At 40.7% G+C, this 19,786-nt stretch overlaps 1 protein-coding gene across 4 annotated transcripts in view; it reads right to left on the reverse strand.

Annotated features, from left to right (window-relative positions):
- Positions 1-11,571: 11,571 nt before the first annotated feature.
- The window catches only part of LOC125307411 (secretory carrier-associated membrane protein 2-like), a 32,979-nt gene continuing 24,764 nt past the window's right edge, over positions 11,572-19,786 (reverse strand). For all 4 annotated transcript variants that reach the window (XM_048263375.1, XM_048263378.1, XM_048263377.1 and 1 more), the window contains exons 6-9: positions 16,743-16,902; positions 16,543-16,644; positions 15,257-15,374; positions 11,572-13,636 (exon numbers count right to left, since the gene is read on the reverse strand). In XM_048263375.1, coding sequence (XP_048119332.1) covers positions 13,490-13,636; positions 15,257-15,374; positions 16,543-16,644; positions 16,743-16,902 — 527 coding nt within the window. In that variant the 3' untranslated portion in view covers positions 11,572-13,489. The remainder of the gene's footprint in view (positions 13,637-15,256; positions 15,375-16,542; positions 16,645-16,742; positions 16,903-19,786) is intronic.

Genomic DNA, 19,786 nt, shown 5'->3' on the forward strand with positions numbered 1-19,786 from the left:
CATTCTTTGCTCTATGGCAAGATACATTATCATCCTAGAAAATTACTTCCTCATCACCACAACTCCTTTCAATTGATGGAATGACAAAAGTGTCCATAATCCCGTACACTTGTGCATTTACTGTAGAGGATATAAAATGACTGCCATCTCCCCTGGTCCTTTTCCTGTCATGCAACTCCATATCATTACTGTGACTTTGGAAACTTTCTTGTTTTCTTCAGGCAGTAATTTTATATCCTCTACAATATGATCTGACAAATAAATTGGCTTTAAAAATAAGATTTTTTTTTTAGCTATGTTTCGCAAAGCCTGAATGTTTTTAAGGCACATCTGTGATTTTCTAAGAAATAAAACAGCTGAATGAATATCTTCCTAGAGTGGTGACTAGGGCAACTACTTGTTTCAGATAGGCTACCTTTATATTATATTAATTGGTCATTCCATGTCAATTCAACCAGGGCCCACTCACTTAGGTCTCAAAAAAATCCAGGTCAAAAAAATGACCAGGTGTACCTATGTTACCCAGGAGATACGCTGTAAAATTACTTTTATGTAAGATCAATACTTTCCAAGATACAGCCAGTTTAACGGGGGGAGGGGGGTGTCGATTTTGTTCGGCCTCTTTTTTTTGTCAAAGTTCACAAACCCATTGCGCAAGAACTAAACCATGTAGGAGGCTCAAATTTTGCATGCTGGTACATAAATAGGAATAGTAATGTCTTCTGAAGGCCTAAACAGAGCCCAATAAAATTTTGATGAACTTTGTGGGACAGCTATGACCATGCAGGATCATCCAGACCAAACGTGACGATTTTGCCACATACTATTCCTATTTATGTACCAGCATGCAAAATTTGAGCCTCCTATATCTTTTTATCACTATTTTGTATATGGACTTAATTAAATAAATTGTTCACATCACTCTCTGACGTTGTGGCCAGACTCACATAGAGACGGCAACTCAGTTCTGTCACACAAGTATTTTTCCCCGAATTTCTGGATCCTCTGCTTCATCTGTCTCAGGTGGTCTTCCTTTTTTGGATGTTATGGGGCCAAAGAAGGCACGAGCTGTGCAGCAAGAGGAGAGGGCTGTCAGAGAAGAGGGTGAGGGTGGCGGTGTCCCAGAATTGGCCAGTGTGGCCAAAGATGTGCGCAACAGAAACAAGAGGAAAATAGTGTTCCATTGAAAATAGTGTTCCATTGAAATTGTAGCCTATGATCTCTTGCACGTTTTACTGAAATAAGGAGGAACACGAGGAGTCCTTAGGGGCTGCTATTAACTATAAAGAATGCTTCTGCAATCAAAAGTATCTGCAGCTAAGACGCAAATCAAATAAGCCTGCATGTTGTCTGCTTTTTTTGTTGACAGCACGACATTTGAGATTACAAATCATACTTTTTAATTGGCTAAGTGGCAATGTGACAGAGTCTGTTAGATCTTAGATCGCACAAATATAGGTTAATCCATGTCCCGTGATCATTTAGCCTATATTTTATTCAGGGAATGTTATTCCATTTTACAAGTCTTCATAATATTTTCTTGCGATCGACCGGTGGACAGCGAACGGTTGGGGCAGCCGTGGCCTACGTGGTTAGAGCTTCGGAATTGTAACCGGAGGGTTGCCGGTTCAAACCCCGACCAGTAGGAACGGCTGAAGTGCCCTTGAGCAAGGCACCTAACCCCTCACTGCTCCCCGAGCGCCACTGTAACAGGCAGCTCACTGCCTGCCTGGCCAGCTGCTTCCCTGGCAGACATCTTTATGGCGGCCCGGTGTAAAACCCGTCCCAAAACATTTTCTTAACTGTGTTCTTAAGAAGGTCCTACAAAAACTCAAAAAGCAGATTCACAAAGGTGTTCTTAAACCTTAGAATCGTTTGCAGTTTCGTTCTTATCATGCTGAATTCCATTTCTTAAGTTGACAGGGCGTGCTAATTGTTTATTTAGCATAGGGCGTAGGGCGTTTACCTATGCTAAATAGCATATTTAGCATAGGTAAACGCCCTATCCCCATAAAAGGGCATGAGACAGCAGGGCCGTGCACACACAAATTAAGGCTGAGGCACCAGCTTTCATTTCTACCGTATATTGTACACTAAGACAATTTGATTACCGTATATGACACGTGCTTTGAAGTGAAACCACTGCTGCAGAAATTGAACAGTAAATGAGTCGTTATATATACAGTGCATACAGAAAGTATTCACAGCGCTTCACTTGTTCCACATTTTTTTATGTTTCAGGCTCATCTTAAAATGGATGCAATTATATTTTTTCTCATCAATCTACACACAATACTCCAACATGCCACAAAAAATAAACAGGTGTTTTGTAATTGTATTTATTTTTTTTAAAAACAGATGTACCACAAAGTGGTACAAAATATGACCGCCGCTCAGTCCTGCACATTCTCTCCGCAAAAATAAATCACACTTGTCAATTTGTCTTCATCTCCTACTCCATCCCCTACTCTTGCAACTTTTGTGTATGTAAATGAGTGTGTGCGTTTAACAGTGTTGTAGTCAAGTCACTATGGCTCGAGTCCAGGTTCGAGTCTCCAGTATTCAAGTCCAAGTCATTAAAAAAAAAATCCTAGTCGAGTCACTATTAAATACAAAACTGACAACCTTTGGGGCATTCATGTCTCCATGCATTTGGCGTCATTAAAGTTAACGTCCGTTATTGTAGGAACATGGCGTGACGTATGACATGAAGCAGTAACATTTCATTGCACTAATATACATATTACAATTATAGCCTAATGACATTACAAAAAAAGTCGAGTCCTCATCTCAATTTCCGAGTCTGCATGGTCTGGATGTACGAGTCCGAGTCCAAGTTCGAGTCATTCAGTGCTCAAGTCCAACAAGTCAAGTCATGAGTCTCTAAATTTAGCTCATGACTCGGACTCGAGTCCGAGTCCTGGATTCGAGTACTACAACACTGGCGTTTACCTTTGTGCAGGGTTGGACTGGGAACAAAATTCGGCCCTGGCAATTTTCTCCTGGACCGGCCCACCACTGGACCGACGACCCCAAAAAAATCCCCTGATGATTCCCCCCATAAAAAACAAACACCCAGTATTATGCTGTAGAAACACTTCATAAACTGAACCCAAACATTAAACATTTAGATTTTAGATCTATAGCCTAATCACAATAACACGGGGGTCCGGGGGTGTCTCTCCGGGATTTTTTTTAAATTCTGGTTGCTAATCACACCATTTTAAAGTGATTTGAGAGGGACAGGATTCAGGGATAGGCAAGACAGTCTCATATTCTGTCTGTCTCACGTCATGTTACCCCATGCATTAAACCACATGTCACTGCTTGACTAAATGAAAAATATAGGCTACTGAACATGGGACATCGTCATAGTTGACAGAAATTACGTTTTGTGCCAACGTGTTGTAGAAACACAACCACGGCCATTCATTTAATTAACTTAATTTGGTGCAAATCTCCTTTACTTTGGTTATAGTCCGCGATTCACATTAACTGTTGGCTATCACCACAAGTATAGCCTACTAAACGTTTTTGCCCAAGTTTGTGTGCCGTCATCACATTTTGCAAAATTAGGCTACCTTCGTTACTAACCTACCAGTTGATGGCCTACTTTTTACCTGCATCGACTCGCGATTGATTGTGCATCTAATGTAGCCTAACACTCAGTGGAGAGACTTCCACTTTCCAAGTTTCACTTTCACTGTCGTTCTGAGCTAAAAGGCTAGGCCTACTATATGGGAAATACTTTGAAGTTCCTTTTGAGTAGGATCAACTCCAAAAATGAATGGATTTTCTTTAACCTGTGCTACACTTTTCCACCAAGTTGTGCAAAAATTGTAGACTGCCCGTAGTTTTTTTTTATGTTGACAGAACCGCACTACAGTAGCCTACATGGTGCACTAAATGGAAGCTGGTAGCGCGTGCAACTAACGTCTATAAAAACAATATATTTATGGAATAAAACTAGACCTCCCACAAACCTAGCGGCTGCTTGGACAAATCCACTTGAGGGGTGGGGCAGGGGGGCGCGATCGTAACACACACTGAACCTGTCATGAAGAGACCAAAATGATTGACCTGTCACCCCCCAAGCCAAATGGATGCAACTGTATTTATAGGTTAGGCCTATGCACTATGCCTACATGACGGGTCGCAAATAGGCTAAAAAAATAAATAAAAAAATCTCGGAGGTCACCGGCCCACATGTGGACCGGCCCACCGGGCATTTGCCCGGTTGTACAGATTACCAGTCCGAGCCTGCCTTTGTGTATATGTGTGCTTCTCTGTGTGTGTGTTTTCGCTTGTGAGTGTGTGGGTGGGGGTAATGAGGTGCGTGTGTATGTGTGCATGTGTCTGCTTGCCTGAATGTGTGTGTGTGTTTTATGTGTCTGTGCATATGTGTGTGTGCCTGCATGTGTGTGTTTTTATGTGTGTGTGTGTTTGTGTGTGTGTGTGTGTGTGAGAGAGAGAGAGAGTGTGTGTTTGTGTGTGCGTGCGTGTATGTGTTTGTGTCTGTGCGTGTGTGTGTGTGTGTATGTGCGTGTGCCTGCATGTGTGTATTTTTATAAGTGTGCGTATTTGTGTGTGTGTGTGAGATAGAGTGTGCGTTTATGTGTGTGTGTGCATGTATGCGCATGTTGGTGTGTTTGTGTTTATGTGTGTACGTGTGAGTCTGTACGGGCGTGCCTGTGTGTGTGCATGTGCGTGCGTATGCCTGCATGTCTACTGTGTGTGTATGTGTGTCTTTATGTGTGTGTATGTGTGTGTGGTTATGTGTAGGTGTGTTTATGTGTTTGTGTGCCTGCGTACATATGTGTGAGTGTGTGCGTACCTGTGTGTGTGTGTGTGTGTGCATGCGTGCGTATGTGTGAGTGTGTGCGTACCTGTGTGTGTGTGTTTATGTGTGTGTGTTTTTTTTTTTGTGTGTTTGCTTGTCTTCATGAGTGCGTGTGTGTGCATGCGTAGTGTACATTCACTAAAGGTACACATACAGTACATTAACTTATTGTATGGTCCCCCATGAACAGAATACCACGAAACTTGGCATGCATTCAGAGCGTGTCATAATGATCCTACACTTCAAATTCTGTGCAGTTTTGAACCTGTCAGCCAAAGATACCTGCGATTACAATGCCTAGTTTTTGCTTTTTCATTTTTAACTAGGTGGCGCTATACATCAAATGAGTGGATATGGGATGAGTTGACATGGCCCCTGGAGGCCAACATACAAATTTGTAAAAAAATGTTTGGGTTCACCTACCAAAGCCATGGAGCATAGTTAGCAGTGACCTGCAGATGGAGAACCAGCCTTGCAATTTGGGTCTCCTCGATCCAGAGACATCTCATGAGAATCACAAACATTACCTGGTCAGTAGATTGTCTTCACCTGTTGCTAGTCCTTTGACTCAACAACAATCGCACATGTACCATGTCCAGGGGGAAGGACTCAAGCCGTGAGAAATATTTACAATGGCAAGGTAAAATATAGATATTTTGTGACTCTAGAGGGAGCTCAAAAAGAAACAATTTTGCCGGGACAAATCACAAACTGGCTTGTCCACCTGGTGCGCTATTGGCAGGTTTAGCACGATGGCGATAGAGAAGCGACGGCAAAGTCTCTCTCACAACCATCAATCCAATTAACCTCTCGACGATGCTCAATGTCTTTTTTAGGTTAGCAAACATATCGATCGAGTGGGTGTACCACTCACTTTCATGTTTTTTTTTGCACAACCTGCAAAAAACGCCCAATGCCATTGCTGCTTCTGCATGTCACGTACAGTATTTCTGCCCTTTTACGTGTATGTATCACTGAATATTCATTTCTATACAAACCAAGACGGCAGATCTCTAAAGAAATGCAAGCCCCCACCCCATAAGTGTATCTAAATTAGCTATGTACCAAAAATTTAATTTTACCGTGACTCGAAGAGTAAACAGTGTTGTAAGGCTGCGTGTAGGCCTACAAATCCACTTGGAGCTCCAGTGGAATTTTGATTTTGCGACGAGTTCTCTTTTGCCATTCTCTTCTACGCCTTTATTGTGAGTGGGTGGAAATAAGGCACCCACTAGCCCAGCATCAAACTCTGAGCACGGTAAAAAAAAAAGGAATTTTAAGGCAGTGGTGCTTTTACGATACAAACCAACACGTTTGTTGACAAGTTTCCTGCCTGGAGGAAACTCAGGAAAGTCAGGCGTAATAATCCAGTCACTAATCAATTTGTCTGCTGCAGCTCAACCTTGTTGCTAGAAGTTAGCCTACGGGGACTATTTTTAGGTACTGCGTGGTATCATTGTGCTGCTGCGCCCATGGTGTTCATTGATTATTACACTGGAATGAGAGTATAGTTCCATGTCAAATCAGCCTAGAAAATCGCCACGTTTCATTTTCCGTTGGTCTTATTACACTTTCTAACTTGAGAGGAGATGAGTTTTAAATGTGGATGAACTGGAGAAAGGTAAAAATCAATTGTTCAACTCAAGGGGAGGTGGAAAATAAGTGTAATTCCCCAAATGGTGGAATATCCCTTTACGGCTTGTTGCAGTGGAGTGTTTTGCCACCGGCACAATGGAGGTGGTTTTAAAGCACGCAGGGACAGCTGCCTGGGCTAGTCTAGTGACAGATTAAACTTGTCAGTCCAGACCTCAGCACAGTACCCTGAGGCTGCGTCCGGGGATACCATCAGGACCAGCAGCCTTAGGCCTAGTCCACACGTACCAAACCAATCTTTTTTTCCTCCGTCTTCCCTGGAACCGTATCAAGAATATTTGCGTCCAAACGGATCCATCTCAACACGACTCAACACGTTACTTCATACCCCAGGCCTATAGGTGGCACTGTGTCTTTACAGAAATTCACCAAAACTTGCAAAACTTGCGCTTTAAAAACAGACAGAATAGGCTATGGCAAAAGGGCTAGTGCAAGGAAACCAGAATTGTTTGTGTGGACTGATGGTGAACTGTCAACTGTATTTTACACTTTATAAACTTTATTTTACGGTTTGTGAAGGGTGCAGTCCCGTCCTTTATTTGGCTAACACAGGTAGGCCTACTAATCCCCTTTACTTTCTTTGGTTGTAGGATAGTCCATGATTCACATTAGTTTTGGCTATCACCGCAATTAGGCTACTAAACGCAAGGCTTACCCAAGTTCTAGGCTATTCTGTCGCCACATTTATAATATTGCTATAAAACCTTCGTTAGTAACAGTCAATACTTTTTCCTGCATCAAATCGTGCATTCGCATTCAGTGTGCTACCATCGGCTTAACGTGAGTTCTAAGCGTCTTTGTATGCTTATATCTGATTTCACTCGACTGTGAATGCATGTATATATGTTGTAAGACATGTAAAATAAATGAATGACACTGGCACTACGCACAAATTAATGTAGCCTAAACTTACACCGCACTTTCCTAATAACTTAAGTTCTCTCGCGTCACTGACAGTAGCTAGAATGCATAAAAAACACCGGGAAAAACAGTGTTCAGTCCACCAAGTCATAAGCTATCGGTGCCGGCGCAGCATCAGTTGTGATATTTATCTTAACGGAGTGTAATCGTAGGTAATGTCATGTATGAAAACTAGTATTGTTAGGCAATACTATAAGTGCAAGTCCAGGGCAGCTGAGATGTGGCGATGACATCATCGATACGCAAGCAGGATGTGCGGTTTGGCTGTCTAAACGAACTCAAACGGGCTACGGTTTCAGATTTCTCCACTCTGGGACCAGGTTTCAGAAAAGTGCGGTTTCGGGCAGTGCGTTTACAGGATTCGTTTGGACACTCGGCCAAGACGAAGCAAAACCTCTGCGTTTAACCTAAAAAGCGTCTCCGTGTGGACAGGCCCTTACAGTATGTGCATTAATGCCACACACAAATCGGTGGTAAAGAGTGTGAGGGGCTGGTGATCTGCAGAGACCACAGCCTTGATGGCCACCTCTTTGTTGTCACTATCATAGCGGCCATAGAAGTGGTTCAGCTCATCAGGCAAGGAGGTGTCGGTGGGGGGTGGGAGTTAGTAGTTTTGTCATCTGTGATGGCCTGGATGCCTTGCCACATGTGTTGGGTTAGGGGAACATGATATTTGGTGGAGTGGGTGACTGTGAATGCACTGGCCGATTGGATCCAACCACACCAACAAGGAAGGGAATAGGGGTAGGAAAAAGGTCAACTGTCAAAATAAAATAAAATAATAATATGTAAATAACCCTAGGTTAGGTTTAGGGATGGGGGTTAGGTTAAGGGGTGGAGGTTAGGTTTAGGGATGGGGGTTAGGTTAAGGGGTGGGGGTTGGAGGTTAGGTTTAGGGATGGGGGTTAGGTTAAGGGGTGGGGGTTGGGGGTTAGGTTAAGGGGTGGAGGTTAGGTTTAGGGATGGGGGTTAGGTTAAGGGGTGGGGGTTGGGGGTTAGGTTAAGGGGTGGGGGCTGGGTTAGGGTTAGGTTAAGGGGTGGGGGCTGGGGGTTAGGTTAAGGGGTTGGGGTTGGGGTTTGGGCCAAGCAGCTGGGTGGGGTTAAAACTAGGGACTGGGGCTAGGGCCAAGCAGCTGGGTGGGGTTAAAACTAGGGACTGGGGCTAAAAGGAAAAAGAAAAAAGTGCATAGAAATGGGGCTGGGAGTAAGGGATAGACTAAACATTGCCACATGTGTTGGGGGTCAGAGTTGTTCTTGAAGTGATCTTCAATCCTTAGCTTGCGGTTGTGCTTGGCCATTTTTATGCCCCTTTTCAGGTTAGCCCTGGATGAGCTATCTGCCTGAGCTGCGTCCAGTTGCACCTGATCTGAGGAGTCTGACCTCACTGTTCATCCATGGCTTCTGATTAGGGAAAGTGGTAATCCGTTTGAGGGTGGTGACACGGAGGAGGCGTATGAATCAATGTCCATGTTGGAGTCATGGGTGGCCTGAGTTGCAAACACTCAAACACTCTGCTGAAGTGCAGTCAGCTCCCTCTGGCCACACTTTGACTGTCCTTAGTGTTGGTTTCACACGTTTGATGAGTGCTGAATAATTGGGCAGTAGAAACAATGAGAAGTGATCGGAGTGTCCTAGATCCTGTATGGTCTTTTAAGGCAGCGCTGCATGGAAGGCACTAGGTTAGGGTTAGGTGCCTTGAAGTCGACAGTCGCAGCGCTGCCTGGAAGACAACGTTGGGGGCTTAAAATACCATCGAGCATCCTAGATGGGGAAGGGGAGTGGGTTTGTGTGCATCAGCCATGTTTGTGTAGATGACCTGTAAATTACTTGCAGTTCAGGAAAAAAAGAATGCTATTTTATTGCTGCCATCATGGAAATTGCAATAAATTAAGTGAAGAGACAATATCTCACATTGACAACGCAACAGCGTATCTTTTATTCATTCTCTCAAAACCGTTAAAACAAATATGGTGCTGCCCGTGATGTCAACAATCAAAGGTGCGCATCATTAATGAGACAGCATCCCTATAACACAGAATGAGATCACACATTGACGTGTAACACACTTACCACAAGCATATGATAGCTTAGAGGGGAGGAGTGGGGATATTCAGTTTAGGTAAAAAAGTGATGCCATGGCATGTATGCTGATCATCAGATTGTTGTGGACCAGCCAGAACACAGAATACTGCTTGGACTGTTAATTTCCGGCCATTTGTGCTATAAATATAATCTATAAAATGTAATGGTTGTTTGAGTTAATTGGCTTGATTTTAAAATGTTGCCATGCACAAGCCAACATATGAAAAGTCTTGTTCTGTTGTTCATCCTTGAAGTCATCAGTTTATTCTGGAATCCTTTTCCCCAGAAACTCATCTTTTCCCCAGAAAGTCATCACAAAATCTGGATATATTGCATGAAAATCATGGGAGATATTTAAAGAAAAGATCAAAACAACAGATGCCATACAAGTCTCTCAAAGCTTGGTTCCTATAAGAGAGTTGTGACATTCACCGGCTAAAGCAGTTCTCCTGTTTGTTTTAATCCTGCATTAAAATTTGATGCTAATTTGAAACATGAATCAACAAGTCATTGTTTGAAAAGCAGCTGTTTAATGAGAAAACACATTTGTTCCTTCAGTAATATCAGAAATATAAAATAAAAATACATTCATATTTCAAAATTTTACAATATGGTAAGTTCTACGTAAGGTAAATCATTTAAGCAATCTTCCTTCATTTCCTTAAATGAATTGAACGCATATATTACTTTGTTCATAAAGTTACATTTAAATACATGTTCTTTTGATTCAAATGTATTTTTTTACATGCAAGAAAGAAACTGCATTGCACACATATGGGAAAGTGTAATAGACAAGTTTCATGCCATTTCAAGCATTCTGACTGCAGACTGCAAACTACTAACATATAGTAACATGCAGTGTCAATCTTTTTTGACTGCCTTAACAGCTCTTACTTTGCTCAAGGATACCCGATGGATGCTTATGGTGCTGATACATGTCAGCGAAGTGAATGAAGCAAAGTTATATGTTCCGTTCATTTTCAGTTGGGGGCAGGCGATGGTGACGTAGAACAGCGAATTGGGTGAAGCGAGCAAAAAAGTTGGGTAAAGTTGAATTTTATGCAAATGAACAAATTTCGCAGGCGGCTACTAATCAGATTGTTTGCTTTTGCTTTTGACGGTTGGAAAATTGCAGCACTATGGGGTCCATGTATGATTTATTAATTTGTTTTTCCATTTAAAACAAACTATCAAAAAACTAAAATGTTTTTTCTATGTCCGTTTCTAAAGCCAAAATGAAAAACAAGGATAGTCATTTTATTCATTTTCCAATTTTGTACTCAAAACGAAAATGGACAAATTGGATAACAAGACAAGCTCTTACGTTCCTTTGTTCGTTTTGTTTAGCCTACTTGCCAGAACACAATTGGCGTGACCTGGAAATCACTGTTTTTCTCATTTTGGTTTTAGAAACAGATAGGCTATAGAAAAAATAAGTGCATTTTTGTTTTTTGATTGTTGGTTTTAAACGGAAAACCAAATGAACCAATCAGACTATGGCATTGTTCGATCAGTTAATTTGATTGAAAAGAATAGCTTGGAGGCCTTTGTAAAGGGTTGCTGTTGTTGCTGGTACATTATACATTTAATCAGGGGCTTAATTTGATGCAGTTAAAGTAAGTGGATAGCCAACTAGCTGGCTAGTTAGCTAATTAGGTTAGTTCTGTCTGTCACACCGTCTCCACACATTATGACATGCCCACAGACAGCAAAGTATAAGCGCTTCACTTCGCTTGCATGTATCTGTACTGTTACCGTTTCAGAGGATTTACTATAGCTACTGATTCACCTTGTGAGTGTCTTGAGGATCTTGGTTTTAATAGGCCCATTGAAGAGTTAAAGCAACACCAAAGAACTTGTCGCACCTCTGTCGCACGCACGCTATTTGTTTATCCAGCTACGGCTTTGCAAATAACGATGTCCATAGACAAGGTAGAATATGTTGCATGATTTTATGAAATTACGATGTATTGCGACATCATGCAAGTCGAATTTGTAGTTTCTTATGTCTCATTCCATCGAACTACAGATCCGCTACCCGATCTGGCAAACTTACATAGTGCGGTTATAGCCGATAGAGGGCCGCGAAGCGAATGCAGAAGTGCCGTTCACCCTGTTACGAGTTGATGAACCACGGAAACAATTTTGGAAACATTATTTTAAGGTACAAAAAACTCTTTGGTGTTGCTTTAAAGGATTTAAGTTAGTCATTACACAACTGGGTCTGACAAAGTAACTACCTTCATGTAGTCATGCAGGGTAGCTACAGTGTCTGACATGAGGATGGTAGAATCAATGTCAGTAAAATATGATTCAGTGCTCACCAACTGTGCTCAACTAGATCTTTAAAGAACAGGGGTCAGACCAGAGTGAATGTAATGTTTAGAATAAAGTTTTTGAAAAATGTTCACATATAATCTCATCATCCACTATGTATATGTGTATATACCGGTATGTTAGCTCTGAAGGGTAGTCTCTAGTTGACGCATACAACCTGAATTCCAAAAAAGTTAACACTTTATAAAATGTGAATCAAAGAGTGCTATGATTTTCAAACCAGATCAACCCTATATTTAATTGAGAATAGTTCAAAGAAAACATATCAACTGTTGGAGATAAAATTGACTCATGGAAAATGGAATGGAAAATATAAGCATATTTTGAATTTGATGCCAGCAACACATTTAAAAAAAGTTGGGATGGAGGCAACAAAAGGCTGCAAAAGCCAGAGACGGGGATGAAAAAATGCTGGACTGCAATAAAACCAAACCTTTTTTCTGTGAAGAAAATCATTGTATGTGCTCAAGAAAACATCAGATAACCATTGTCTATGAGCATCATGACGATGATGGTGTAAACTAAATTGATTGTCTGACCCTGAGCTCATTTAAAATGGACTGAGTTAAAGTGAACAAGGTCCTGTGGTTAGACCAATCAAAATATGCAATTATTTTCAGAAATCATGGACTCCTGGGCTAAAAAAACAGAGGGACTATTCAACATATCCAACTTGTTATAGAGCTCAGTAAACTTGTGCTCAGTTCAAAAACCAGCATCCATGATGGTGTGGAGGTGCATTAGTGCATATGATATGGCCATTTTGCACACCTGGCAAGGCACAATCAATTTTGAATGATGTACACAGGTTTTGAGCAACATATACAGTCATCAAAAAACAATAAAACTCCTTCAACAGTTGATATGTTGTCTTTGAACTATTCTCAATTAAATATAGGGTTGACAATTTCTAAAACAAAGTCTTCTTTTTTTAATTCACATTTTACAAAGCATCTCAACTTTCGGGTTGTAGTTAGCCAATCTTAAATGGAGACAAATCGCTCAATAACCAATTGGAAATTATTCTGTTTTTTACAAATATGGTGAATAGTCATGTTAAATGTAATTATTTCTAACCACTTCCAAGTGTGGCTTGAACAAAAATTGTAATGAATCCTGACTTTTCAGACAGTGACGTAGGCCTACAATCTCATTAGTCTAATCTGCAGTTAATACAAATTACTGAACAAGCTAGACTCCCATCTTCACACCTGTTGCCACCATAAAAATTTACTCCTAATGTAATTTCTAACTTAATCATAAACATAAGCCAGAATAATCTGTTAGCATACAATGGCCCATCACTCATTTCTGTAACAATCCTTCTAAATAATGTACTACAAATGTAACAACTCTATAATGTAATGCTAAACCTAATGTAAACAAAGAGGCACAGGGCTTTAGACTGATGATCAGTAAAAGTAACCAGTAAAAGTAAGGCTGTACAATCAAACATTATAACATAATATGGCATTGCCCTAAATCATTGGAACTTTGTATATTTGAATTTAATAAGATTAAGGTTTTAAAACAGTTCATATGTGTACAGACCCAATGACCTTTTGTTAGTATGTGATGGCAACATACTAGCGTGCAGTCAGAAAAATCAATAGAGAGAGAAAAACAGCAAGACGGGGAAGGCGGAGTTTGCAACTACTAGTTGCTCTGAAAGGCATTCTGAGCAGCTGCAGATGCAGCACTTGATGCGGCACTCTGGAAGGTTTGGTTACTGACAACACCATGAGAAAACTCCTGCTGGGCTTTTTGAAAGCTGGCCCCAGTTCTCCTGTATTTGCCATGTACCTTTGGAAAGCAAAAAGAAAATAAATTTTGCATCAAATACACAAGGGCCAAGGTGGTTTCAAACCTCTTCCTGCAGCTACCATGTCCTGTATTATCTTATTATATTATCACTGCTGCCTGCATACTGATTAATATCAATATAACATAAAAGTCCCTGATTAGCTAAATGTGATGTGTTCTGATTTCTACTTTACAGGCTAAAAAGGTCTCTCCCCCGGTCTTCCTCTCTCTCTCTAACAAAACCCAATTCCTACCTTTGCACATTTGTTCATTAACTGGCTACCCGTTTGCAATTGTTCCAGCAGGTGCCTGAGAACATTCCCATATGTTTTGATTTTGCTGGTGCATCACTCCAGGGGCCTGTACTACGAAGGGAGCTTAACCTACCCAGATGTAACCCAGGGTTACTTTGTTAAACCGGGGTTGACAAAACCTGGTTATCTTAAGTGGTGTTAATCGGTACTACGACGTTGATTACGAAGTTGATTTGTTGAGCCGGGTTAACCTAATTGGAGTTTGTGCTGTTCACATAAAAGGGGGTTGCAGCCAAGTCACCACTTTCAATGATGACGCGATCACCTTATTTTACGGATGAATTATTATGACAAGTTATGAGGAATTAAAACCCACTCTACGACAAAAATCAAATACGTCGGCAGTGAACAAAGCAAGGCTGTTGGCAACGTATTGCAGATCGGGTAGCCTAAATGCCTAAAAGTAAAGTTTTATTCCCACATGTTCTTCAAAGCCTTTATGTGCAGGGTACAGTAATATGACATTCAATTCAACAAGTTTGTTAAAATTGTGATTTTAATTTATTAGGCCTACTGTAGGCTATGTCAGATTTATTTTAGGCTATTCTCGCTCAGATTTTCAGCATACTGTAGGCCTATGTCCGATTTATTTTCGGACACAAAGTATTTTTGCATCACCGATGGAATACATGAATGTCCACGTACAGGCATTGCTATGAGACGTCTTCCTAGATCATCTGACAAAGATAACGAATTCCCTTGGCTGACAATATATATCTTCATAGAGAATATCGTCCGGGTAAGCTATATATTATATATATATATATATATATATTTTTTTTTTTTTCTGGCGGTCTCTAAAACCTCTCGCCCTGCGAAGAGAGTCCCTCACGATTTGCGCTCCAATGTTGTATGGATCATCCAGGTACGCCGACATGTCTCGGGAGAAATTGTTAGTGGAGGGGTGGTACTTATAAAGGGTGTGGTTAACGGAAACCTCGGGTTAACCAAGAACATAACCTGGTCGGAGCAGGTTTGAGATGCAGCGTAAATTGCCATGGCAGCATACCTTGGTTAAAACCTATCCACCTTTCGTAGTACGGGTTAATCGGGAAGTTACGCCACACGTGATCAAGTTACTCTCGAAGTTACCCAGATAAGCCAGTAACCCCGCTTCGTAGTACAGGCCCCTGTTCTGTTGTTTCATTTGTAAAGGTTTTAATGTGTGGTATGTAAAATGTTTGATTTTGTTACTACCCCTTGACATGTCATAATCCTGTAGAGGACCTGATCATATGGCAACTTTCTTACATTGAATGAAACATATGAAAATGTAGAATTACTTTTGAGAGAGAATATAACATACCGTTTTCAGCAAGATGACAGACAATACAGCCGACACTGTGAAGAAGCCAGCCACTACCATCATGAACACAGCCACAGCCAGGTTAGTCCCGATCACAGAAATAGAGTATATCCAACCACTACCAAAAAAAAAAAAAAAAAAGACAAATAAGTTGAATAATAATGTAGCTGTATAAGAACATTAGTAATTACACTAACCCTCTGGTTAATATTTAAAATGTACTTCTGACTGATCACCCCGCTCTACCGCTCTCCATAACATTGTTGATGATAAATTATAGTATAAAACATCAAAATTCAAATGTATTTATAGACAGTGACATTAGCTTACCAGCCAAAGCATTTAAAGAGTGGGGAGAGGAGCACACACATGTTCTGAGACAAAGCAACAAGCAGCAATCTATGTACCCTAGTTTGGGAGACTATTTTACCATGTTCAATCTCGCCAACAATTGGAACACTTCTACAGGAAATGTGTTTGTGTCACAAATGCTAAGCAAATTCACCCAGAACAACAATGACAAAATGTTGGGGGATGGACTGGTCATTCCATGTCAAATCAGACAGCATCCAAGAAAATGGTTGCCACACCATCTCAGTCTTTGCTCGAAGTTTATCTACATAATGGTTAGGTCCCAAAAAGTTTCCCAGCCTTGTTTTTTGCAATCTTTACTCTCAAACTTTGTAGAATGGAAGACAAACTTGACTGCAGACTCACCACAACTGGACCACACCCATTAACTTAATATTTATAAGGCCAATAGATAGATAGATAGATAGATAGATAGATAGATAGAATAGATTTAGGTTATTTGATATTATGGGTATGGTTAGCGGCCATATGGTTAGCTCTGTCTAAAACTAGTTGAGGCAAGCAGGGCTGATGCTGGGAGGGGCAAATAGGGGTGGGTGCTGCCCTCTATGATGCTATGATGATGTCAGAACTATAATGAAATTTCTAGGAATCTGAAATTGGATGATTTTATACTGACATTTTTGTGTATATGCTGAATTTGCATTTGAGGGAGGAGACATCACTGTTTGAGGTTTACAGTCTGCCAGCTCCATGTATTGAACTGTTTTTATTCAACTATGCCAAGATAAATACAGATCAACACTCCATGGCATCTCTAACTGATTCAGGTATCTGTTAATTAATGTCGAAAAATGGGCTGCTGAACACCACAGAAATTTTGGACTTTGCTGCAAAACCCTGGCAAAGATATGGCAAGAGAAGAGGAGAGAAGAGAAATCTCTCACTCAGACACAGTCACTGGAGTAACTAACCTGTTTCCCCAGTATGGAATTCCAACACTTTGGATGATGTACACAATCACTTGGAAGGAGAAGATGAAGAAGAAAAAGAAGAAATTAAAGGAACTGTCCGACCTTTTGGAGAAAGAAAATGGACAGGAATGTCAATTTACACGAGTTCAGTAGAAACGTAACTCACAGTAGAAACAAAAGTTAGATGGAATAGAACTTACTTGAAGGCTTTGTATACAGGTCTGTACCAGCAGACGAACGCCGCTGGGCTGAACAAAATGAACCATAAGATTGCCAAGCCAAAGTCCACCCCATGTGAGGCATCCACAGTGAAATGAGCCAAACAGGCCAGGATGTTGAGGAAGAGGGTGATACAATGGTCTGGAAAGCAGAATTAAATGCATGTCTTATAATTTGTTATTTTTCCTCTTTATCTAACATCATCTTTTAAACTGGAGTTGTTAGGGCCTGGTTTAATTAAGACGACAGGTAATCTTAATTTTTTTGACAATTTCATACATAGGTGAGATGTTAAATTCCTAGTGCTAAAGGTAGGGGATTTCACACAGCAGCCAATAAACAAATCAAGCCTATTTACCGTCAAAACCAAAATCACTAACAAAACATTTGTTCTTCATGTTTGCAAACAAAGCTGATAATCTGTCTTTTCTCCTGTGCTGTGGACTTGCCCCAAGTGCACCTTGAGTATGCTTCACTCCTTCTTGTGGATTCCACTTTCGACCTGTTTTAAATGCAGGGGCAGTGCTCCTGATGACTGGATCCTTGGACTGTGAAAGAGTCATGTCTAGGCTGGTCTGAGCACATTTGAACCCCTCCACTAAGCTGGTCATTGGTAATTCTAACATTCCCTTTCCATATAATGCTACAGTACTTAGTTAGGAAATGGCTTGGAGTGTCACGTTGTCTAAGGCCATATCCCCAGTTTTCACACCTTTAACGACACCAGTAAAAACTAGACTGCATTTCCGGCGGGAACTGCGAAAGTGTGCTTGCCCTGGTCCGGTCAGCAACGTGAGCAGACAGTGGCATACGCTATGCTGAACCTGGCTTGATCCAGGCATTGTAATGGTGCCTTTCAGTGTTGGAGCAGTGGCAATATCCCAAAAGCTCTAGGAGAGGGCTATTCAACTATTGGCTTTGCGGGTTGAATGTGATTTAGAGGATTTTACCTTTGGCCTGCCTTCGAATTTAGCTTCTATGACTGAGATCAAATCAATAAAATAAAATGACAGCAGTGATTGGCTGCAAAAAAATAAATAATGTCACGCGGTCTTGGCGCCTCTCAAACTGGGCTATCAGGTAACCTACAGAGGAATTGAAATTATGAAATATGACCAAGGCATTAAAAAGCTACTTGTTTGTCAGGATACTTTTTCACTGATTTATTTAAAAAAAAAATATGAGCTATGAGTGTGAATGTTATATATTCCATCCCACAAATTATGTTTTACTGGTTTATTTGACAAATAATCTATATGGATTTGCTCTATAAAGACCGTATGTCTGTTTGGGATTGTTTTGTGAGCCTGGGGTTGTTTTGAGAGCCTATTGATGTAGCCCATCTCAGAATAAAGGAATACTTCATATTACTCTAAACCACCGCCTGGAAATCAACTGTATACTACTGTCTACATTGCACTATATTTCTTGACCTGTCTCTGTATGTTTCATCACCTTTCTATACTTTGCCTCACATTGCAACACAGCTCAGATCTTTGGTTGCTATGAAGGCCAGTCGCTCTAAATGGATGGTTGCTATGGCCAAAGGCCAGTTCTATCTCTGCCGCTGTCAAGCGGGCATATCGTAGAATTCTGATTAACCTTATCTTATTTAAAACATCTCTATTTTACTTATCCCACTTCCATACAGTGGGTCCCATTAAGAAGTGGCCACTTCATTCAAGGCCACCGTGATTCACAGCAGCATTAATATATTAATCTGTCACCATATGCCTATGCTTACGTTTGCAAAGAAAACATTTTAATTTGATCCACATGAAACGTTACATTTCATGTACATGTTGACAATGAGTAGGCTAGTTTTGGTTGTTGGTGGTGTTATTGCATCCCTTAGTTATGCCTACAATGCAAGTTCCCTTAAGCTGTCACAGACGTAGGTGCTACTGTACTTTTTAGGGCTAAAGTGCTTCGTGAATTACTGTTAGTAAAAAAAATAGCCTAAAGTTACATCGTGGACGGTTACGAAAGTGCAAGCATCTCATATCAAATGACATGGCATTACGCTTAAACAACATAAATCCCAATTAGCAACATACATCTCCTCCCTATAGCTAGCCACACAAGAAATGAATGATACTAAATCTCTGCTTAGCATACTTCTCCTTTAGCATTCTAATAACAGAAGGGGCACATTTATGTTGACCACTACAACATGACTCATTATGTCTGTAACGCTAACTGTATAAAACACTTACTTTCATAAAGGACGACACCATCCAGCACATGGAAACCCGATATTTTAGGTTCTTGGCCACAAACTCAAAACGTGTCTCTCTGAAGCCCTGTTCTAGAATCTTTGCTCTGAAGGCTGTGTTGCTAGGCGACATCAAATAAACGAAATGATAGTCTTTCAGTATTAAATGTGTGCGCAGGATTCGACTGGATGGTGTGTGTGGTTTGTAAGAATAAACAAGAAATAACATTTCCAATAATTTCCCATGATAAATTACATAATATTTGCACCTTCCTTACTTGGGAATCTCACAATCGTATTTCAAGTAGGCTACACTAGTGAAATGTAATATAACGTTGCTACCTAGCTGGCCCAAATGTAGGCTATTTAACATTAACGTGACATTGCTTGTTTATTCTTTCGGTCAACTCCATGCTTTTAGGAAAACAATCTTTTATCATAGTTCCTCTTCAATGAGGCGATTACCAGCTCGCTTTTTGTAACAGAGATAGCTGTTTATTGTCCCTAGGTTTACAGAAACACCTATTCATATTAATCGTAGCCTATGGAGTGCTGCCGACCACTGTTCATTACATGGCCCAGAATGCCTTGCATGTCTTTACAACAAAACAACACAGTAAAACCTAAATGCCCGTAAACATATGCATTTGCATACTTGTAACATTTTAATAATACTCTCCCATCATGATATGTAACAATAATGAAAAATTTAATTTGAATACCGCCAATGTGAAAACAACTCTATTATGTAAGTATATATAGCTACTGTTCTCCTTGCTATTTCAGTTCGTAAGTCCATACTATCCCATG

Source organism: Alosa alosa, chromosome 14, assembly GCF_017589495.1.
Source record: "Alosa alosa isolate M-15738 ecotype Scorff River chromosome 14, AALO_Geno_1.1, whole genome shotgun sequence".
Taxonomy (NCBI): Eukaryota; Metazoa; Chordata; class Actinopteri; order Clupeiformes; family Clupeidae; genus Alosa; species Alosa alosa.